Below are 16858 nucleotides of genomic sequence, written 5' to 3'. Positions count from 1 at the left end.
GCCTCAGCTTCCCCCCAGCTCGGGGCTGCGATGTGCCCCCCCCGTTCGGCTGCACCCCGAGCTCACAGCACCCCCGCTCTTACTTAAATACTTTTATTTCTCATGCTTTTTTTTTCTTTTTCTTTTTCTTTTTTTTCTGGTGGCCGTGTAGTCACCAGCACTTGACCTCGGAGCCCACGCTGGGGGCACAGGAGGGGGGGGGACACACTTGGGACAGGGCGATGCCCCCGCGGGATGGAGCGGCCCCGCCCGGCCCGGAGCCCTCCTGGCAGCGCAGGGGATGGGGGCAGGCAGCCCCCCAGCCCCACGCCTCCCTCCGGGCGTCCCCTGGGCCACCAGGTCCCCAGCAGGACGAGGGCACAGGGGGGGGCGAGGGGCTGGGGTAGGTGCTGCACCCAGCCTGTCCCCACAGCCCCTCGTGGCAGGGCGAGAAAGAGGACGGAGATTTGGGCAGGCCCTTCACGGGCATCAGGACCCCCGCCTGGACGCTGGGGGGGCCCCGCACGGCATCCCCGCACCCGGCACCGGCAGCCCCCAGCCCGGCACCGGGAGGTGAAGCCAGGGCCCCCGACAGTGCCCGTGCCCACGTCACCACTCGGAGCCTGGCCCCAGCAGGGTCCAACCCAGCTGAGAGAAAGCAGTGGAAAATAACCAAGAAGGAAAAAAAAAAAACCAAAAACTACCAAGAGAAGGGAGCAAAGCCCCAGAGCGGAGGCACCGGCACAGCCCTGGGGACAGCAGGGGGGAGCAGCCCAGGGCACTGGGCAGCAGGAGGGGGGCAGCAGCGGCAGAGCCCGGAGGGGGGACACGGGGCCGGGGGTGGGGGGGGTCAGCGGGGAGGCAGAGCGGAAGTGATGGTGAGCGCGTCCTCCTCCTGGATGGTCTCCAGCTCCTCGCTCTGCACCGCCTGCGTGATGAGCGTCAGCTCCTGGCACAGCGTCTCGAAGCGGTAGCTGACGCGGATGTCGGGGACGTTGGTGCGGCGGATGTCATTGCCCTCCGGGCCCTCCTTCAGGTAGTGGGGGCCCAGCCAGTAGCTCTTCACCTGGGGGCAGAACATGGGGAGGCTCCTGCAGCCGCCTGCCCCCTCCCCGCAGAGCGCGGGGGGCCGGGGGGGGGCCAGGGGCAGCGGTACCTTGTGGGAGAAGCCGCTCATGAGGACGCTGTTGCGGGCCAACTCGCACATGTCGCAGGAGCTCAGCTTCCAGACCTGCGTGGCGATGCTGTATTCCTCCATCAGCGGCTCCTGGGGGGGCACAGCCTCAGCACCCACCCACCCAAAGAGGATGGGGGGGGGCCCAGCTTCTCCCAGCCGCCCTGGACCTCCAGCACCCTCCACAGCCCACTGCCCTTTTCTTCCTCCAGGCCCCCACCAACCCCATCCCGTGGCCATGGTGGGTGCCCCACGGGGGTTCTGGGGGGGGCGGGGTCCCGTGGTCCCCCCCCCCAACAGCTCACCTTGGTGAAGTGGAACTGGAGGGGGTCGTCAGTGGAGAGGGAGACCATGAGCCCCCGCGAGAGGTACTCGGGCAGGGGGTTGCGGTGGTAGCTGAGGAAGAGGCTGTTGTTGCTCAGCGGGGACATGGCGATGCCGATCTGCGCCAGGTAGTACAGGTACTGCAGCACGGGGGCCTGGGGGGGGCACAGCGGGGTGAGGGGGGGCCCGGCCGTGCACCCCAGCCGCCCCCCAGCGCCCCCCCGCCCCGCTCACCTTGCGGAGCAGCAAGCCGTGCGAGATGTTCTCCGACACCATGAAGCCCGAGACGAGGTGGTGGATGGGGCCGGCCTCGCCACAGTGCGGGCGCAGCACAAAGGTGTGGAACCCACGTTTCCTGCCACGGGGGGACAACTGTCAGCGCCCGCCCCCTGCCGAGACCCCCCCGAGCACCCCCAGGCGCGGGGCCTTACCTTCGGAGGTGGTTGAGCACCGTCATGTTGGCGTACATGTAGTACAGGTAGTAGGAGTAGGGCGGGTTGTCCTCCTCCACCCAGTTCCCTGGCAGGGGGCTGTCCAGGTTGAAGATGTGGTGCTCGGGCTTGGACTCGTCATCCACGCTGTCGAAGCCGTCCACCTGCAGGTGAGACAGCGCCGGGGTCACCCCTCCACCAAGGACGCCCAGCCCCAAAGCTGTGAGGAAGGGAGGGAGCGGGTCCAGGCTGGGGGTGCAGGTGCCAACAGTGGCCCCCGGCCCCCCTGCGGGAGGCGGCGCTCACGTGCTCCAGGAAGAGGTGCAGCTCGGGGTGCTGGGCAGGGTGGATGGTGGCCTCGTAGAGGGGCAGGAAGATGTTCTCCAGCATCTCCTGGAAGTTGGCTAACTGCTTCTTCGTCCGGTAGACGTCGCTGCTCGGGGACGGACGACGGTCAGAGCCCGGTGCCCCGTCCCAGCCCAGCCAGCCATCGGCTGGGTGTTCCCGGTCCCCCCACCCCAGGACATGGCCCAGGTGAGGGCAGCTGCCCCCCGGCACTCACAAGAGCCGGGGCACCTGCACGAGCCAGCGGACGTTGTTGGAGTGGACGCGGTGGTTGACGGCCCAGCAGGCCAGCTTGTCCCACTCATCCCGGGAGCGGCCGTAGATGGAGAGCCGCAGCTCGGCGTTTTGGTACTTGCTCTCCTCCAGGTCAGACATCACCTCCTGCCAGGGAGGGGGAAGCGTCACCCTTCGGCCACCAGGAACAGGGACATGGGTGGCATTGCCACTGCGAACACCGGAGGGAGGGAGACACGGGGCCTCACCTTGATGATGTGGGCGAAGTACTTCCCCGAGACGCGGTTGTCCGTCTTGATGAAGATCTCCCGCAGGATGGACTCGCCGATGGGGTTGTACTTGGCATTGAACTTGTCAAAGCGGTGGAAAGTGTTGCGGTCCTGGCGTGGGGGCACAGACGTGAGCTGAGGCTCCCCAGCACCCTGGAGCCACCAAAACATCCCCATCCAGAGCTTTGGGCACCCCCACCCCACCACGGGATACCCCTGGAGATCTCCCACCCCAGCCAGAGACGAGCTGGAGGCTTTGCTCATCTCCAAGATTTGGGGATGTTTCCTCGTACCGCGTGGACGTCCAGAGTGTCCACGCTGAGGTCGTAGGCAGTGAGGTTCATGGTCTCAAAGACCTCCTTGAGCGTCTGCTCCTTGCCCTTCTCCACGTGGACGATTTCATCCAGGTGCTTCTTCATGGCCCGCTTGATGAAGCGCAGGAGATGCTTCTGGTTCATGCAGGACGAGGCGTGGATGTGAGTGTCCACCTGCGAGCCAGAGGCGATGATCAGCCCCGAGAGCCGCCGGGTGCTCCCTGCCCGAGCCAGGACCACCGCCACACGGCAGCATTACCTTGCGGATGTTGTAGAAGTCGCGGTGGGGCACCTTCTTCTGGGCCGCCAGCTCCTTCATCTCATTGAGCAGGACGTGCATCTGGAACTTGGAGCTCAGGTACTGCAGCCGGCGGTAGCAGAAGGATTTGCTGCCCAAGGCAGGGAGGGGGCATCAGTTTTGGGGAGAGAAGGGAGAAAATCCATCCCCAAAAGGCTGGTGCCCACCAGGAGGAGGGGACACGGCTCTGGACTCTGGGGCCCCCCCACCCCTTGCATGGTGACCATGAGCCAGGACAGACGTGGGAGCTGCACCAGGACCAGGTGCCACAGGCACAGCCACGTCCCCCAGTGCTGTCCCCAAGGTGCCCACCCCCATGGCGGGGCCCTTCTCCTCACATCGGCCCGTTGATGATCAAAGCCATGAGGAAATTCATGTCGGCGATGAACTCCTGCAGGTCAGGGTACGGCAGGTCCAGCTCCGTGCTCCTGCCGGGCACAGAGATGGTGCAGTGGGTCGGGGGGGGGCTGTGGCACGCGTCCCCCCGTCCCCAGCCACCCACCGCAGCCCCTCGCCCAACCCATCGCAGCGGTGAGCCTCCCCCCCTCACTTGTCAGTGGGGTCCTGCTTGGTGTAGACGTGCACCACGCCATCCACCATCTTCAGCCCGAAGCCCAGGTCGGCCGGCATGGTCTGGGGGTCCCACTTCTCGTAGGGGTGCTGCTCCGCGAACGGGGGGTGCACAGGGGCATCTGCGGCCAGGAGAGACCCCACGGTCACACACCGGACGGCTCCCCACCAGCGTCCCCATCCCCAGCGTGGGGACCCTCCTGTCCCATGCTCACCAGCGGCCACGGGGGTCTCGGGCACCTCCTCGTAGCCGCGGGTCTCCAGGGGCTTCTCGGAGAGCTCCTGCAGGTAGCGGGCGGTGGTTTTGCAGAAGCTCTGCAGCGACAGCCCCATGTACTTCTCCCGCAGGAACAGCGCCTTCACCACGCTCTTGGCCGCGTCCAGCAGGTCTGTGAAGGGCACCTGGGAAGGGACACAGAAACAAAGTGGGGGGGATTTCACCCCAAAACCTCCCATGGGTGCTGAAGGGTGCCCCTCATGGGGGGCAGAGGCTCACCCCGCACTTCTCCTCCCCAGAGATGGTGACGCGCTGGAACTCCCGCTCCAGCAGCGCGTCACGGTCCTTGGGGACGTGGTCCACCAGGTCCTCGCTCTGCTCCTTGAAGAGCCTGTGGGCACGGCCGGCAGCCGGTGAGACGGGGACACGGCCTCGCGCCCCCCCCGGGGGCTGCACCCGGTCCCCGGTGGCAGGAAGGTGGTGGCGTCCCCACAGTGCCACCGCCGCGTGCGGGCAGCTGGGTGCCACATCCTGGTTGGTGGCAGTTGTCCCCCTCTCCACCCCCCTATGCCCAGACGCATCCCCCAGTCCCACAGGAGCACAACGAAAAGTGGGGGGGGGGACAGAGAACGAAACAACTCGTGACAGAGACAACTCCCAAGCGGAGACAGGAGGGAGGGGACACGCAGTGCCGGGGGGGTGACAGGGCCAGGCTGGGGACAGATCTGCCCCACGCCACCAGCAGGGACCCCAGCTCACCCCAAATCCCCCATCCCTAAACCCCCCCACCCAGGCGCATTAACCCCTTCACTGACAGCCTCGGCAGCAGGGCTGGGGGCACCTCTCGGCTCTGTGACTGGGGGAGCGGTGGGGGGAGGCCGGGCCAGAGTGGGGCTGGGGGGACCCCGAGCCCCCGGTGTCACCGAGCCAAACACTCACTGTAAGTCCGCGGCACTGTCAACTTTCAGGAAGTCCTGTTTGGCTCTGAGCAAAATGTCGGGCTCGAGTCTGGGGACAGCGGAGGGGACAGCCGGGAGGGGACAGCCAGGAGGAGAGAGGGGCCATGGCATTGGGGGGGGGGGAGAGAAAACACCCCATTAATGCCCAACCCAACAAAACCACACAGAAACCAGAAAAAAAAAAAAAAAGAAAAATAAGACAGCAAGCGCAACACCCACGGGAGAGGAGAGGACACAGAGCTGGCACAGAGGACTGACAGCCCCCAGAGCAGGGCCGGGGTGCCCGCGGTACCCAGGGTGGTGGCTGTCCCCGTGTGGGGGACCTGTCCCAGGGGGACCCCGGCTTACTTCACGTCCTGGCTGATCTGGCGCTCCAGGCGCTGCCGCCGCTCCTCCAGCTGCTCGATGGGGCTCTCCTCGGGGAACTCGTAGGGCGCCGTCCGCATCTCGCTCTCGGCCAGCGAGCGGCAGAACAGCTCCTGCGGGCCCACCGCTGCCGTGAGCTGCGCCAGGTCTCAGCCCGCACCCACCCCTGCCACCAGCTGGGCCTGCCCTCGGCCCGTGCCCACCGCTGCTATGAGCTGTGTTCAGTCTCAGCCCGCAGCACGGGGACACCGAGGAGGCCACGCTGCCGGGCTGGGGAGACACAACCTCGGGGGTGGAAGGGGAACAGCCACAGGGTTCCCCCCCAGCCCCAACCCACTGCAGAGCCCTGAATGGGGGACACAGGTTTGGAATCAATCAGGTGCGTGGGGTCACTTCCCTGCCACCACGGCCCCTGGGCGGGCAGGGGGATGGACATCAGGCTGTTACTGTGTCCCGGGGGAAAGGAGGTAGGTGAAGCCCCCCGCAGTCTGAGACCTGGCAAACCTGGGGTGCAGGGAGGACCCACCTCAGCGATCTCCTTGTATTTGCCATCCATGGAGGTGCGCAGGTCGACAGGGAAGTGCTTCAGGCAGTGGGGTGTTCCGGGCAGGGAGCGCGCCGACTGCAGGGGCCGGGACCCTGGCCCCCCCCGCAACTCTGCAGGCACAGGCACAGCATGAACATGGAGTGGGGGGGCTGCCTGCGCCCTGCTCCCAGGCAGGGAGGGGTTAACCAGCCCCCCCGCTGCCCTCTGGAACTGGGATCCTGGTCCCACAGTGGTGGGGGAGAAACTGAGGCAGCGCAAGGGCAGGAGCTCCCTCGTCACCCATCAGGGGACGTAACGAGCCAGCATCGGTAGTGAGAGAGGGGCTCAGGGACGGGGCCAGGACCCCCCAGGGCTCTGCCACGGGTGCCCACACGGGTTGGGTCACCACGCTCCGTCCCTCGTCAGGCACTGGTGGCAGCACGGGTGCCCGTGTCACCCCACGCGTCACCCCACGGCACCGTGGGCTTGTCCGGTGCCACCCAGTGAGTCCTGCGCTGCCGGGACATGCCCAGCGCCCTGTGCCACCTGCAACACCGCTGTCACCCGGTGCCACCGGGATGTGCCCAGCACCTTGTGCCACCCGAGTCTGAGAACAGCCCCGACAGACCCCCCCGAGCCCCCCCATGAGCATCCCCACCGGCAGGGCGCCAACCATCACCCGCCCTGTGCCACCATCACCCTGTGCCACCGCCACCCAGTGCCCCGATACCCCCAGGGGCTGACACACGAAGCCCCCCCAGCCCCAGCACCCCCAGGGGCCTGCAGGGTGTGCCGGGGGTGCCCTGGGCCCGCATCCAAGCCAGCGCCAGCCTTCCTCCGCCTCCTCCTCCTCCTCCTCCCCCCCCCCGGCAGCTCGCACAGCCGCTGCGCCACGGCACCGCCGCAGAGCCCCCCCCCCCCGCCCCCCGCTGCCATCGGAGGGGGGGCACCCGGCACTGCCCGGGACCACCGCCCCCCCCGGCCCCCACCCCCGGCTGAGAGGAGCCCCCGCCGAGCAGCCCCGACGCCACGGTGATGGGCGCACAGCGCCCTCCCCCCCCCCAACAGCCCCCCCCTCCCAAAAAAATATCCCCCAAAGCACCCTCCCGGGGGCCACCACCCGAGCTCCCCCCCCACACCGCAGCAGTGCCCGATGCCCCCAGGTCGCTGCCCCCCCCCCCGGCGGCCTGGGCCGCCCCAGCGGCTGCGGGGGGAGGGTCTGGGGAGGGGGCGCCCCTAGCTGGGGGGGGCTCACCTGCGGGGCCGGGGGCCTGCAGGCTGCCCCGCTTCTTGAAGGGGAACTTGGCCGGGGCGGCCGAGGACATGGTGGCTCCGGGGTAACGGGGGGGGGGGGGGGGGGGGGGCGGCCCCCGGGGCCCCGCGGGACTCTTACGGCGGCGGGGCCGAGCGCTGGCCGCCGGCTCCCTCCCCTGGTTGATGATTGATGCAGGAAACCGGGGCTGGACCAAAGTCCCCGGCGGAGGCAGGCCGGAAGCCGGCCCGAGGAAGAGGATGGGGCGGAGGGAGGATGTGGGCGCGGGGCGGGGGGACGAGGAGGAGGAGGAGGAGGAAGAAGAGGAGGCGGCGGCGGCGGCCCGGGGTTGTCGGAGCAACCGGCCCCGCGGCAGGGCGGGGGCTCGCCCCCAGGTGGGGGCTGCAGCCCCCGGGGGGCGGCGCTGCCCCCCCCACCCCCCGCCGCAGGCGTCGCCCCCCTCGGGATGTGGAGTTGCCCCCCCAGGAGTTGCCCCCCCCCCCAACGCATCAGCACCTCCAGCAGCCCCCCCTCGCCCCCCCGCAGCGCGCCGTGCCCCCGGGACACGGCTCCGACCCCCCCCAGCACCGCACCCCCCCCCCCCGGGCCCATCAGCGCCCCGCAGCGAGACCCCCCCCCGAGACGAGCATCACCGCCCCCGGACCGGGTAACGCCTCCCCAGAGCCAGGCCTCGAAGCCCCCCAAAGAGGGGTAACCTCATCCCTGCCTGCCCCCCCGCACAGACAGCCCCCCGAGAGGGGACCTACCCCCCCCAGCATCACCCCCAGACCCTGCCCGGGGAGGGAGGGGCTGTCCTGACCCTCCCCCCCCCAGCCTCCCCCTCTGTCCCCCAGCCAAGCCCCCTCAAACAGGGCAGGGGGCTGGGGAGGGGCTCGTGCTCCGGGGGTGTCCCCCCCAAGCCCCCCCCCCACGTCCCCGCCTGTCCCTACCTGCGCCGCTGCTCCCGGTGCGGTGACCAGGCCGGGAGTGCGGGCACGGTGCCGGCGGGCGCCGAGTGCCCCTAATCCGGCACCGGAGCCGGGGTATTTTTAGCCGCTGCCGGAGCAGGGGGAATGCCGCCGTCCCCTCGTGTCCCCCAGCCCCGGCGACGGGGACAGCGAGGGGACGGCGCCCTTCGGGGCCACCTGGGGGGACACGGGCTGGCGGGGAGGGGGCGGTGGGGCCCCGCGGCCTGAGCTCCGGGCTGTGGGCTAAAGCCGTGCTCCCCCCAGCACCACCACCCCCCCCCCCACGCCCGTGGGTCGGGAGGTTGGTATTTTAATTGGACCCCCTTCGTAAGCGCCAAGTTCGTTAGAGGCTCAGAAGGGGCTTTGTGTCCGTGGGGACAGCGGGCACAGGCTGTCCCCACGCCGCCGCCGCTGCTGGGCATGGCGGGAGCGGGTTCGTGCTGGGGGGAAGCACGGGGATGCCACCCCCGGGGACACCGCAGGGGGCGGGGGGGTCACAAACAAACCCCTGGGGTCTGCAGCACCGCCACAGGCACCCTGCGGGCGTCCCCAGCAGAGCCACCACCGCACCCAGAGCCAGCCCCTGCAGCACAGGGTGGGGGCACCCACCCTGGGGGTCCTGCGGTCCTGCTGGGCTGGGGGACGGGTGCTGGGCTGGGGAGGAGGAGGAGGAGGCAGGGAGGAGGAAGGCTGAGCACCGTCCTGTTAAAGAGCTTAGGCAGCAGGAGGGCGAGTGCGGCGCTCAGCAGTGCAGGATTACGGGTGCTCGTTACTGCCTGCGATAATTAGCTCCATTTCCCCAACAGGAGCCCCACCATCCCCTTGTCACCGTCCCCTTGTCACCGTCCCCTTGTCACCGCCCCGGCAGCACCCGGGGTCCCTGGGTGTGATGCGAGCTGGGCTGAGCCCATCCCCAGCACAAAGCCCAGCCCTGCAGCCCCGCGGGGGGGCACCCATAAGTGGGGTGCCCCAAACCCACAGAGCCCCCCAGACACCCCACAGGACCTGGGGTGTCCCCATCCCCTGCAGGCAGGGGGTGACACGCCACCTGCCCCCTTATGTAAGGCCCCGTGCGCACCTCCCTGGCCGCCTCCCCGAGATGCTCTTTCTTTTCCGAGCCCTAATCTTTGCCATCTTGGGCTAATTGGATTTCCTGGGTCACATGGAGAGATAAAAAGTCCCCAAATCCATCAGCCCAGAAATTGGGTTATCCATGGGGAATTAAGAGAGAGCTCGTGGGGCAGCCAGCCCGCGAGCACCCAGGAGAGCGCTCCGGCACCCCCGGCACGGCGCGGGGCAGCGGGCGCCTGGTTCAGCCTTTCGGGGCTTCCCTTTCTCCCCCCTCACCCTCCGCCCGCCCCTGGGGTGCGCGCGCGGCCCCTGCGAAGAGCTGGAAGAGCCTGGGGACCTAGAGGAGCTCGAGGCGTTGGAAGAGGAAGACGAGGCCATGGGGAGCGGCGCGAGCGCAGAGGACAAGGAGATGGCCAAGAGGTCCAAGGAGCTGGAGAAGAAGCTCCAGGAGGATGCGGATAAGGAGGCGAAGACGGTCAAGTTGCTGCTGCTCGGTAGGGTGGAGGGGACGTCCCCACAGGGGGTGGCTGGACACAGGGAGGACACGGGAACTGTCCCCTGTCCCTACCTGGCACAGGGACCCCATCGATGCGGGGGATGTATCCTCTGGGGACGGGCACAGAGCAAAAGCAACTGGGGCAAGGGGACAGGCAGGGGCCGGTGCTGTGTCTGCGGTGCCCCAGAGGTGCTGATGCGGGGACACACAGCCCCTGGCCCCATCCTCTCCTCTTGTTGCCCCTTTTTGTCCCCAGGAGAGCCCCTTCCCCTCCGCGCCGGCTGGGCTCTCGTTAGTCTGACGAGCTGTTCTTAGCGAGCAGAGGTTGTCCCCCCACTGGACATCCCCCAGGTTGTGCCTGGGAAGAGCCAGGGGTGGCATCTGCTCTCGGTGGCATGTAGATGGGTGGCGGGGATCAAGGGGACACCGTGGGGATGGGGAATGGAGTGGCTGAGGCCAGGACACCTTGGTGACACCTGGGGATATGGGGGGTGTCAGTGGGACCCCCGGCATCCCCAAACCCTGCCCCACCACTGGGCACAGGAGGGGACTGTCCCTTGGAGGACCCTGCACCCCACTCGGCCATCGGGGTAACCCCGTGGGGGGCAGGAGCAGCAGCGGGGGCTTAGCCAGGTGAGGGGGGGCCGGCTTCAAGGCGATTAGCACCCTAATTCTAAGCAGCTTCCTGCGCCGCCCTAAGCCGCTTAAAGCACCAAGGCAATCGCCGAGGCAGCGCAGGGATGGTGGCAGCCTCCACAGGCCTGAAGCCACGGCGATGGGCAGGGCAGGGGGACAGAGCAGTGCCCATCGCCGTGGCGTCAGGCCTGCGGCATGCCCCAGCCACCTCTGAGGTTTCCTTTGACTCCTTTCCAGGGGCTGGAGAGTCGGGCAAGAGCACCATTGTGAAGCAGATGAAGTGAGTACGGCTGTGGCGAGGGCTGCGCCCCATGGCTGGGTACCCAGATTTGGGGGGGGGGGAGGGACAAGGACTGAGCTCTGGAAACCCCTGGCAGGGGCACAGGAGCTGTAGGACCTGGGGGTCTCCCCAGTGCCATGCTGGTGGTGGGCTCGCAAAGAGGGGGTGACGCTGGGGAGAGAGGGGGCACCCCAGGGTGCCGGGCTCTGGGGCTGAGGCTGGTGTCCCCCCCCCAGGATCATCCACCAGGACGGCTACACGCCCGAGGAGTGCATGGAGTTCAAGGCCATCATCTACGGCAACATCCTGCAGTCCATCCTGGCCATCATCCGTGCCATGTCCACGCTGGGCATCGACTACGCCGAGTCGGGACGGGCGGTCAGTGGGGGCGCCCCGCCCCGGGGGACGAGGGGAGGGGACGGCGCGTGGGGACGGTGGCGAAGGGCTCTCTCCTGCAGGACGACGGCCGGCAGCTCTTCAACCTGGCCGACTCCATCGAGGAGGGCACCATGCCCCCCGAGCTTGTCGACTGCATAAAGAAGCTGTGGAAGGACGGCGGGGTGCAGGCTTGCTTCGACAGAGCCGCCGAGTACCAGCTCAACGACTCGGCCGCGTAGTGAGTGCGGGCACGTGCACGGGGACCCCTGCCTGCTGCAATCGCTCCCGGCTCCAAAATCCCCTCCCTGCTTCTGGGAGCAGCCGCAGCCCACCACCCCATTCTTCGTCCACCCAAGGGCCCCACCGGTGCCGGCTGGCCGCAGCCCCCCGCGTCCCCATGTCCCCACTGCGTGGGCAGGGTGAGGCCAGCTCAAGGCCGTCTGTGCCCACCCGCGGTCTCGCTGCGCCCCGCAGGGTGCGGGTTGGGGTCACGTCATTCACCGAGCCCCAGCCCCAGATACCCCTAAGAGCCCAGCTGTCACCCGGGGCTGGCATCGCTCCCCCCGCAGGGACCGGGACGTCCCCAGCCCCTCCACAGCGTGTCCCCTGCCGTCCCCGCAGCTACCTGAACCAGCTGGACAGGATCACGGCCCCCGGGTACCTCCCCAACGAGCAGGACGTGCTGCGGTCCCGCGTGAAGACCACGGGCATCATTGAGACCAAATTCTCTGTCAAGGACCTGAATTTCAGGTGGGCGCGCGCGCACGCACACCCACCCACCCACCCACCCACCCACACACACCCGTGAGCACGGGCAGCCCCTCCAGACCCGACGGTGGTGACAGGGTCAGGGATGAAGGTACCGAATGTCCCCCTGATGCTCCGGGGCCACCGGCCCTGCCTAGACTAGGGATGAGAGATGGGTCACCGCACCCGTGCCCCCGGGTGCTATGGGGGCACTGGGACGATCCCAGCGGGGGTGGCAGGAGCAGACGTGTCACCGCCCCGTCCTTGTCCCCTCCCCAGGATGTTCGACGTGGGAGGGCAGAGATCCGAGCGCAAGAAGTGGATCCACTGCTTCGAGGGGGTGACCTGCATCATCTTCTGCGGGGCGCTGAGCGCCTACGACATGGTGCTGGTGGAGGATGACGAAGTGGTGGGTTCGGGGCCGGGGAATGGCTCAGCAGTGATGGGGGAGAGGAGCTGGGTGGCAGCACCCCCGTGGGGTGGCCGCGGTGGGGCAGGCGAACGCTCTGGGTGCCTGGGGCACAGCCACGGGACTGGGGGCAGCAGGGGTGGCTCAGCCCGGCCTCAGCCCCTGTGTGCACCCGTGCTCCCCCCGGGGCAGGAACAGCCCGACCAAGCTGACGCTGGGGCGGTTGTGCCGTGGGTCTGATCCTGCTGACCACGAGGAAAAACCATCTCCTTCCAAGGAGGCCTGGCCTCCTCTCGAGAGCTGCCATCCTACGGGGACAAACATCCAGGTGCAGCAAAGCCCCGCGGGCAAACCCAAACACACCGGAGCCAACGCAGGAGGGGAGGAAGCCCCGGCAGAGGGGCCCAGCGAGCCCTGGTGGAGGAACAAAGCAAATCAGGGTGCTGGGGGGTGGAGGAGCAGCGACAGGGCACAGCTTTTACCCTCCTCTGCTCCCCACGAGCAGCAGCACGGAGAAGGAGAGCAGAAGCTCACCAAGCGAAGCCTCTGGGTGCTGGGCAGGGGCTGTTCCGGCGGGGCCGCTGCTCCCCCCCCACGCGCCGGGGGGACTCGCACATTGCTCGGGGAAAGCAGCTTCGAGGGCAGAGACCTGGAGAAACACAACGGCCCCAAGAAGATGCAGTATTTCTCATCAAAAATAAGGGATGAAGACAACCAGGAAAAGCAGGCTGCCATCTCCCCTGCTCCGGGGCTTGGGGCAAAGTCTCCTTGCCGCTATCTCCCGCAGCAGGCCGTCCCGCGGACGCTCACTGGTGTGCTGAGCTGGGCGCTGCCAGAGCCAGGCTCCGCTGCCTGGGAGAGGCTGTAATGCTTCCCGTGCACAGGACAGGGCAGGATTAAGCCAAACCTGGCCCTGCAGCTGCCCCAGTCACCGAAGAGATACAGGAACGCTGCCACAACGGGGAGCTGGACAAGGAAAACCCATCCCCATCAAAGCACCTGCCTGCAGCGGGCAGCCGCAAAGGTCCAGCTGGATGGAGCCTCGTCCTCCCTGCAGCGAACCGGAAAACGCGCCTCTGCTCCCAAACCAGAGCCTTCCCCTTTCCGTGCTCCTTCGAAGCCAAGCTGTGGGTAACGGCCGAGGACGGCAGTACCCCGGGGAAATCCTGCAGCATCGCAGCACCGCCTGGCTGGCGCAGACAGGGGCACGGGGCCATTGCTTGGGGCTCCTCCTGCCAACGATTCTCCCAGCGGGATCAGTGCAAGCCGGTGCTGCTGACCATCAAGACCAGAGCCCCAGAGCCCCACACTGCCCGCAGCTGCTTCGCAGCTCCAGTGCTGCTCCCTGCCATGAGCAGCACCCCAACGTACCCGGGTCGCTCGCGCCATGGTGCAGGGGCTTTGGGGCTCTTCAGAAGAGCAAGGGGGCTCTTTGGAGGGTAGAGCCATTTGCTGCCGTAGCAAACGGCGCAGCCCCAAGCGTTGCTCCGCTGCTGCTGCTCTTTGTTTTGCAGCAGCAGCTTGGGGCAAAGCACCCGTCACAGCACTGGGGCACAAAAGATGGTTTGGTTGTAACCAAGCGCCCGCGCTCTGTCCCGTTTGCTTTCAGAACCGCATGCATGAATCCCTGCACCTGTTCAACAGTATATGCAACCACAAGTTCTTCGCCGCCACATCCATCATCCTCTTCCTCAACAAGAAGGACCTTTTCGAGGAAAAGATCAAGAAGGTCCATCTCAGCATCTGCTTCCCCGATTATGATGGTGAGTGGGTCCGGTCCCCCTGGGGGCTGGCCTTCACCGGGTCCGTTATGCTGGGAGCAGTCCCTGAAGCCGGTAGCGAACCGGGGGCAAGACCAGCATGACTGGTGCAAGCCATCTGGAAGGATGGAAGCAGGGTAAAATGGCTTCTTTTGAAACTGAGTTGGTAACTGCGGTTAGCACCCAGCTGGGAGGCAGGCTGCAGGTCTGACTGCCGGACACGAGCCCCAGGCGTCCCCAGGTCCCCCGGCCCCGAGCGTCACCACCCCGGCAGAGGCACCCGCAGCGAATCGCTCCCTCCCTCCGCAGGTCCCAACACATTTGAAGACGCAGGAAATTACATCAAGACCCAGTTCCTTGATCTCAACATGCGAAAGGACGTGAAGGAAATCTACAGCCACATGACCTGTGCCACAGACACACAGAACGTCAAATTCGTCTTTGACGCAGTCACAGATGTCATCATCAAAGAGAACCTCAAGGACTGCGGGCTCTTCTGAACATCTGCGCGGCAGGTACTCCCCGAGGCGGCCGGTGGCCGCGAGCAGCAGCCTTTGAGCCACCAAAAGCGCTGGGGAAGGGGGGGCTCCACAGGCAGCGGGGTGAGGGCAGCCCCCGAGCCCGGGGCTGGGAACCTCCGGGGGCGAGGGACGCGCTGGCGGCAGCAGGAGGGCAGCACTGCCTGAGCACGGCTTCGCCCCGCTCCCCGAGCAGCCCGGTTATTGCTGCAAAGCAGCCTGACAAAACACGTTCACACCCCTGCTTTGTGGAGAGAGATGGAAACAACAGATTATAGCCCAAACTATGCACTTAAGCAAGATCAGACGTCTTTATCTCGGGCCTCCTGTTGCCACAACACGGCGGGCGCTGCCACGCAGGCACTCGGCTGCCCCGCGTTGCCCGCAGCGTGTTTGAAGCCGGCTGGGAGCCGCTGGCAGCCTTGGCCCTGGGAGTAATGCCAGCAGCACCCCGGGCAGGGGGGAGGCACGGAATCACGAGCATCACTCTGCTCCAGGTGGCCTTTTGGCTGGTCAACAGTTTAACTAAGGTTTAATTAGGGTTGGTCTGCTTTCTACCCATCTCCCCAGTGCCAAAGCAGCTTCCAGCCACTGGCTGCGACGCTCTGCTCACTGCTCCCTGAAAAACAGCAGCAGGAGCTCCCCTTGTGCCTGACTGCTAAGACAGCTGCAGGGGAAATGGGGCGGGCAGGCAGCAATAGGACGGGGTGAAGCCTTGGGCCAGGGCTCCCCACACCAACGCAGCCCCCTTCTGCTTGGAGCAGGCAGCAGGCTCCGGCCGCGAGCCCGCTGCTGGCACCGCGGAAAAGATGAGCATATCGAGGGCTGGCAGCAGCCGGGGGGCCCTGCCTTCTCCCAGGGTTACAGGCAGCAGTGAAAGCTACAGCGAATGATCAGCTAGGGAATAATAGGTTTACACCACCCTCACCTTCCAGCTACGTGCTGCCGGCTGGGCCCTGCTGTTTAAGCTGATGGTGCAATGCAGATTTGCCTCTACAAGAGCCCTTCCTGGGCGTTACGCTAGGAACACCTTCGCTGTGTTTAACATCCTCTTCTTTCCTCCTCCCTGCTAGAAGAGAAAATGACTTCAGCTTCGCGTCGTCGTTCTGCTGAGCAGAGCCAAAAGGATTAAAGAAAAAAAAAAGCTACCCGGCTCCCACTTTTTCTATGACCTGCCCAACCAACCACCTGCGTTCAAGCCCGTAATAGGAAGGGGCTGAAGCCGAACTTCCTGCTCCCTTTCACAGCCATTTCCTCTTTTTAAAGAAAGAAACCCCGGCTCCCTGCAGTGCTTGGAAGTCAGCGTTTATAAATGAGGTGCGGGGCGGTTTGACACCAAAGAGCACGCAGACCCCAGTGCACCAGAGAAATTAACGCCGAAGGGGGCACCGCCACGGGACCGGTGCCAGGCACCCACCCAGCCCTCGCCCGCTTTGTCAAACCTTAATTGGGTTGAACGGGGAATTTCTGGGCAAGGGGGGTGCTGCCTCTGAGTCACGCCTGGTAGCCAGCCCTGTGGCAGGAGGAATTAATTATTTTGTGCTGTATATAAATCCCGACACTTGGGTGAATTTCTCACAAAAATCCTCCTACCGGAAAAAGGTCAAGAGCTGCTGCTGCCCCCGGTTGTGCTTTCTGCCCCCAGACAGCCTTAAGCAGACGAGCGGCCGGTCCTGGCCACCTTGCCCCATGCCCACCAGCCAGGGCAGGGGACGCAGGAGCACAGGCATTGGGGGCCAAGGGACGCCGTCACGCCTCCAGCGGAGGAAGGGGTCGGATAAAGAGGAAATGGTTACTTGAAAGATTTTCATTCTGCTACTTAGAGCTGTATTTGCTCTTACTGTTTGTAAATAAATTGGTGCCGGTACTGTAGACAAGTCCTGTATCCTCTCAATGTCTACTGCAGGGTCACCTATACGGCTTCACTTAACGGTAGGGGAAAAAAATAAAGAAATATGCATGACATGGACGTCTCATTTCTCCCACTTGGATGTCTCTGTGATGATTGCTCCTCCCAAGCCCCTTTCCCGTGTCAGAACGCCTGAAGCAAGGAACGTTTTGTGTTCTTTGCCCGAGCTGCTCTCCCCACGCGCTGCGCACACGGGTCCCCTGCCACCATCAGCTGTGCCACACGGAGCAGGGCCACCACCGCCCTCCTGGTCCAGGGGGACACATGGGTGCCACCAGACCACTGCCAGCTGGAATTAAGCCTTCCCAAACCACCCCCCCATGATAGGGGATGTAGATGGGGCTGCCCTCCCGCCCGGCTCCAGCAACGGTGAGGAGCGCCGCTTGGTTGGAATGCGATTACAGGGGAGCTTTGCATTAATTTGTTTA

General features: G+C 66.1%; 2 protein-coding genes across 5 annotated transcripts; one reads left to right on the top strand and one right to left on the bottom strand.

Moving 5' to 3' along the window:
• Nucleotides 1–79: 79 nt before the first annotated feature.
• AMPD2 (adenosine monophosphate deaminase 2) lies at nucleotides 80–8399 on the bottom strand. Of its 4 annotated transcripts, none has more exons than XM_040535994.1 (18): nucleotides 8209–8399; nucleotides 6007–6137; nucleotides 5463–5593; nucleotides 5095–5163; nucleotides 4435–4546; nucleotides 4154–4340; nucleotides 3919–4060; nucleotides 3707–3796; nucleotides 3330–3459; nucleotides 3050–3244; nucleotides 2736–2867; nucleotides 2471–2634; nucleotides 2215–2341; nucleotides 1909–2072; nucleotides 1712–1832; nucleotides 1459–1632; nucleotides 1136–1246; nucleotides 80–1045 (listed from the first exon to the last, which is right to left on the bottom strand). In XM_040535994.1, exons 2-18 carry the CDS (start codon nucleotides 6034–6036, stop codon nucleotides 830–832), a joined length of 2295 nt encoding a protein of 764 aa, XP_040391928.1. In that variant the 5' UTR covers nucleotides 6037–6137; nucleotides 8209–8399; the 3' UTR covers nucleotides 80–829. The 4 variants fall into 4 exon arrangements, with proteins under 4 accessions (XP_040391928.1, XP_040391925.1, XP_040391927.1 ...); XM_040535991.1 differs by lacking the exon at nucleotides 8209–8399 and adding an exon at nucleotides 7262–7444; XM_040535993.1 differs by lacking the exon at nucleotides 8209–8399 and adding an exon at nucleotides 7400–7418.
• Nucleotides 8400–9457: 1058 nt separating this feature from the next.
• On the top strand, nucleotides 9458–15907 carry GNAT2 (G protein subunit alpha transducin 2). The gene is made up of 9 exons (XM_040536125.1): nucleotides 9458–9791; nucleotides 10667–10709; nucleotides 10946–11087; nucleotides 11168–11325; nucleotides 11709–11837; nucleotides 12114–12243; nucleotides 13853–14006; nucleotides 14313–14511; nucleotides 15593–15907. Exons 1-8 carry the CDS (start codon nucleotides 9674–9676, stop codon nucleotides 14501–14503), a joined length of 1065 nt encoding a protein of 354 aa, XP_040392059.1. The 5' UTR covers nucleotides 9458–9673; the 3' UTR covers nucleotides 14504–14511; nucleotides 15593–15907.
• Nucleotides 15908–16858: the final 951 nt, after the last annotated feature.

This window comes from Cygnus olor, chromosome 24 (genome assembly GCF_009769625.2).
Source record: "Cygnus olor isolate bCygOlo1 chromosome 24, bCygOlo1.pri.v2, whole genome shotgun sequence".
NCBI lineage: Eukaryota > Metazoa > Chordata > Aves > Anseriformes > Anatidae > Cygnus > Cygnus olor.
The sequence above is the reverse complement of the archived record's forward strand: the minus strand, read 5'-3'. Positions and strand labels throughout refer to the sequence as shown.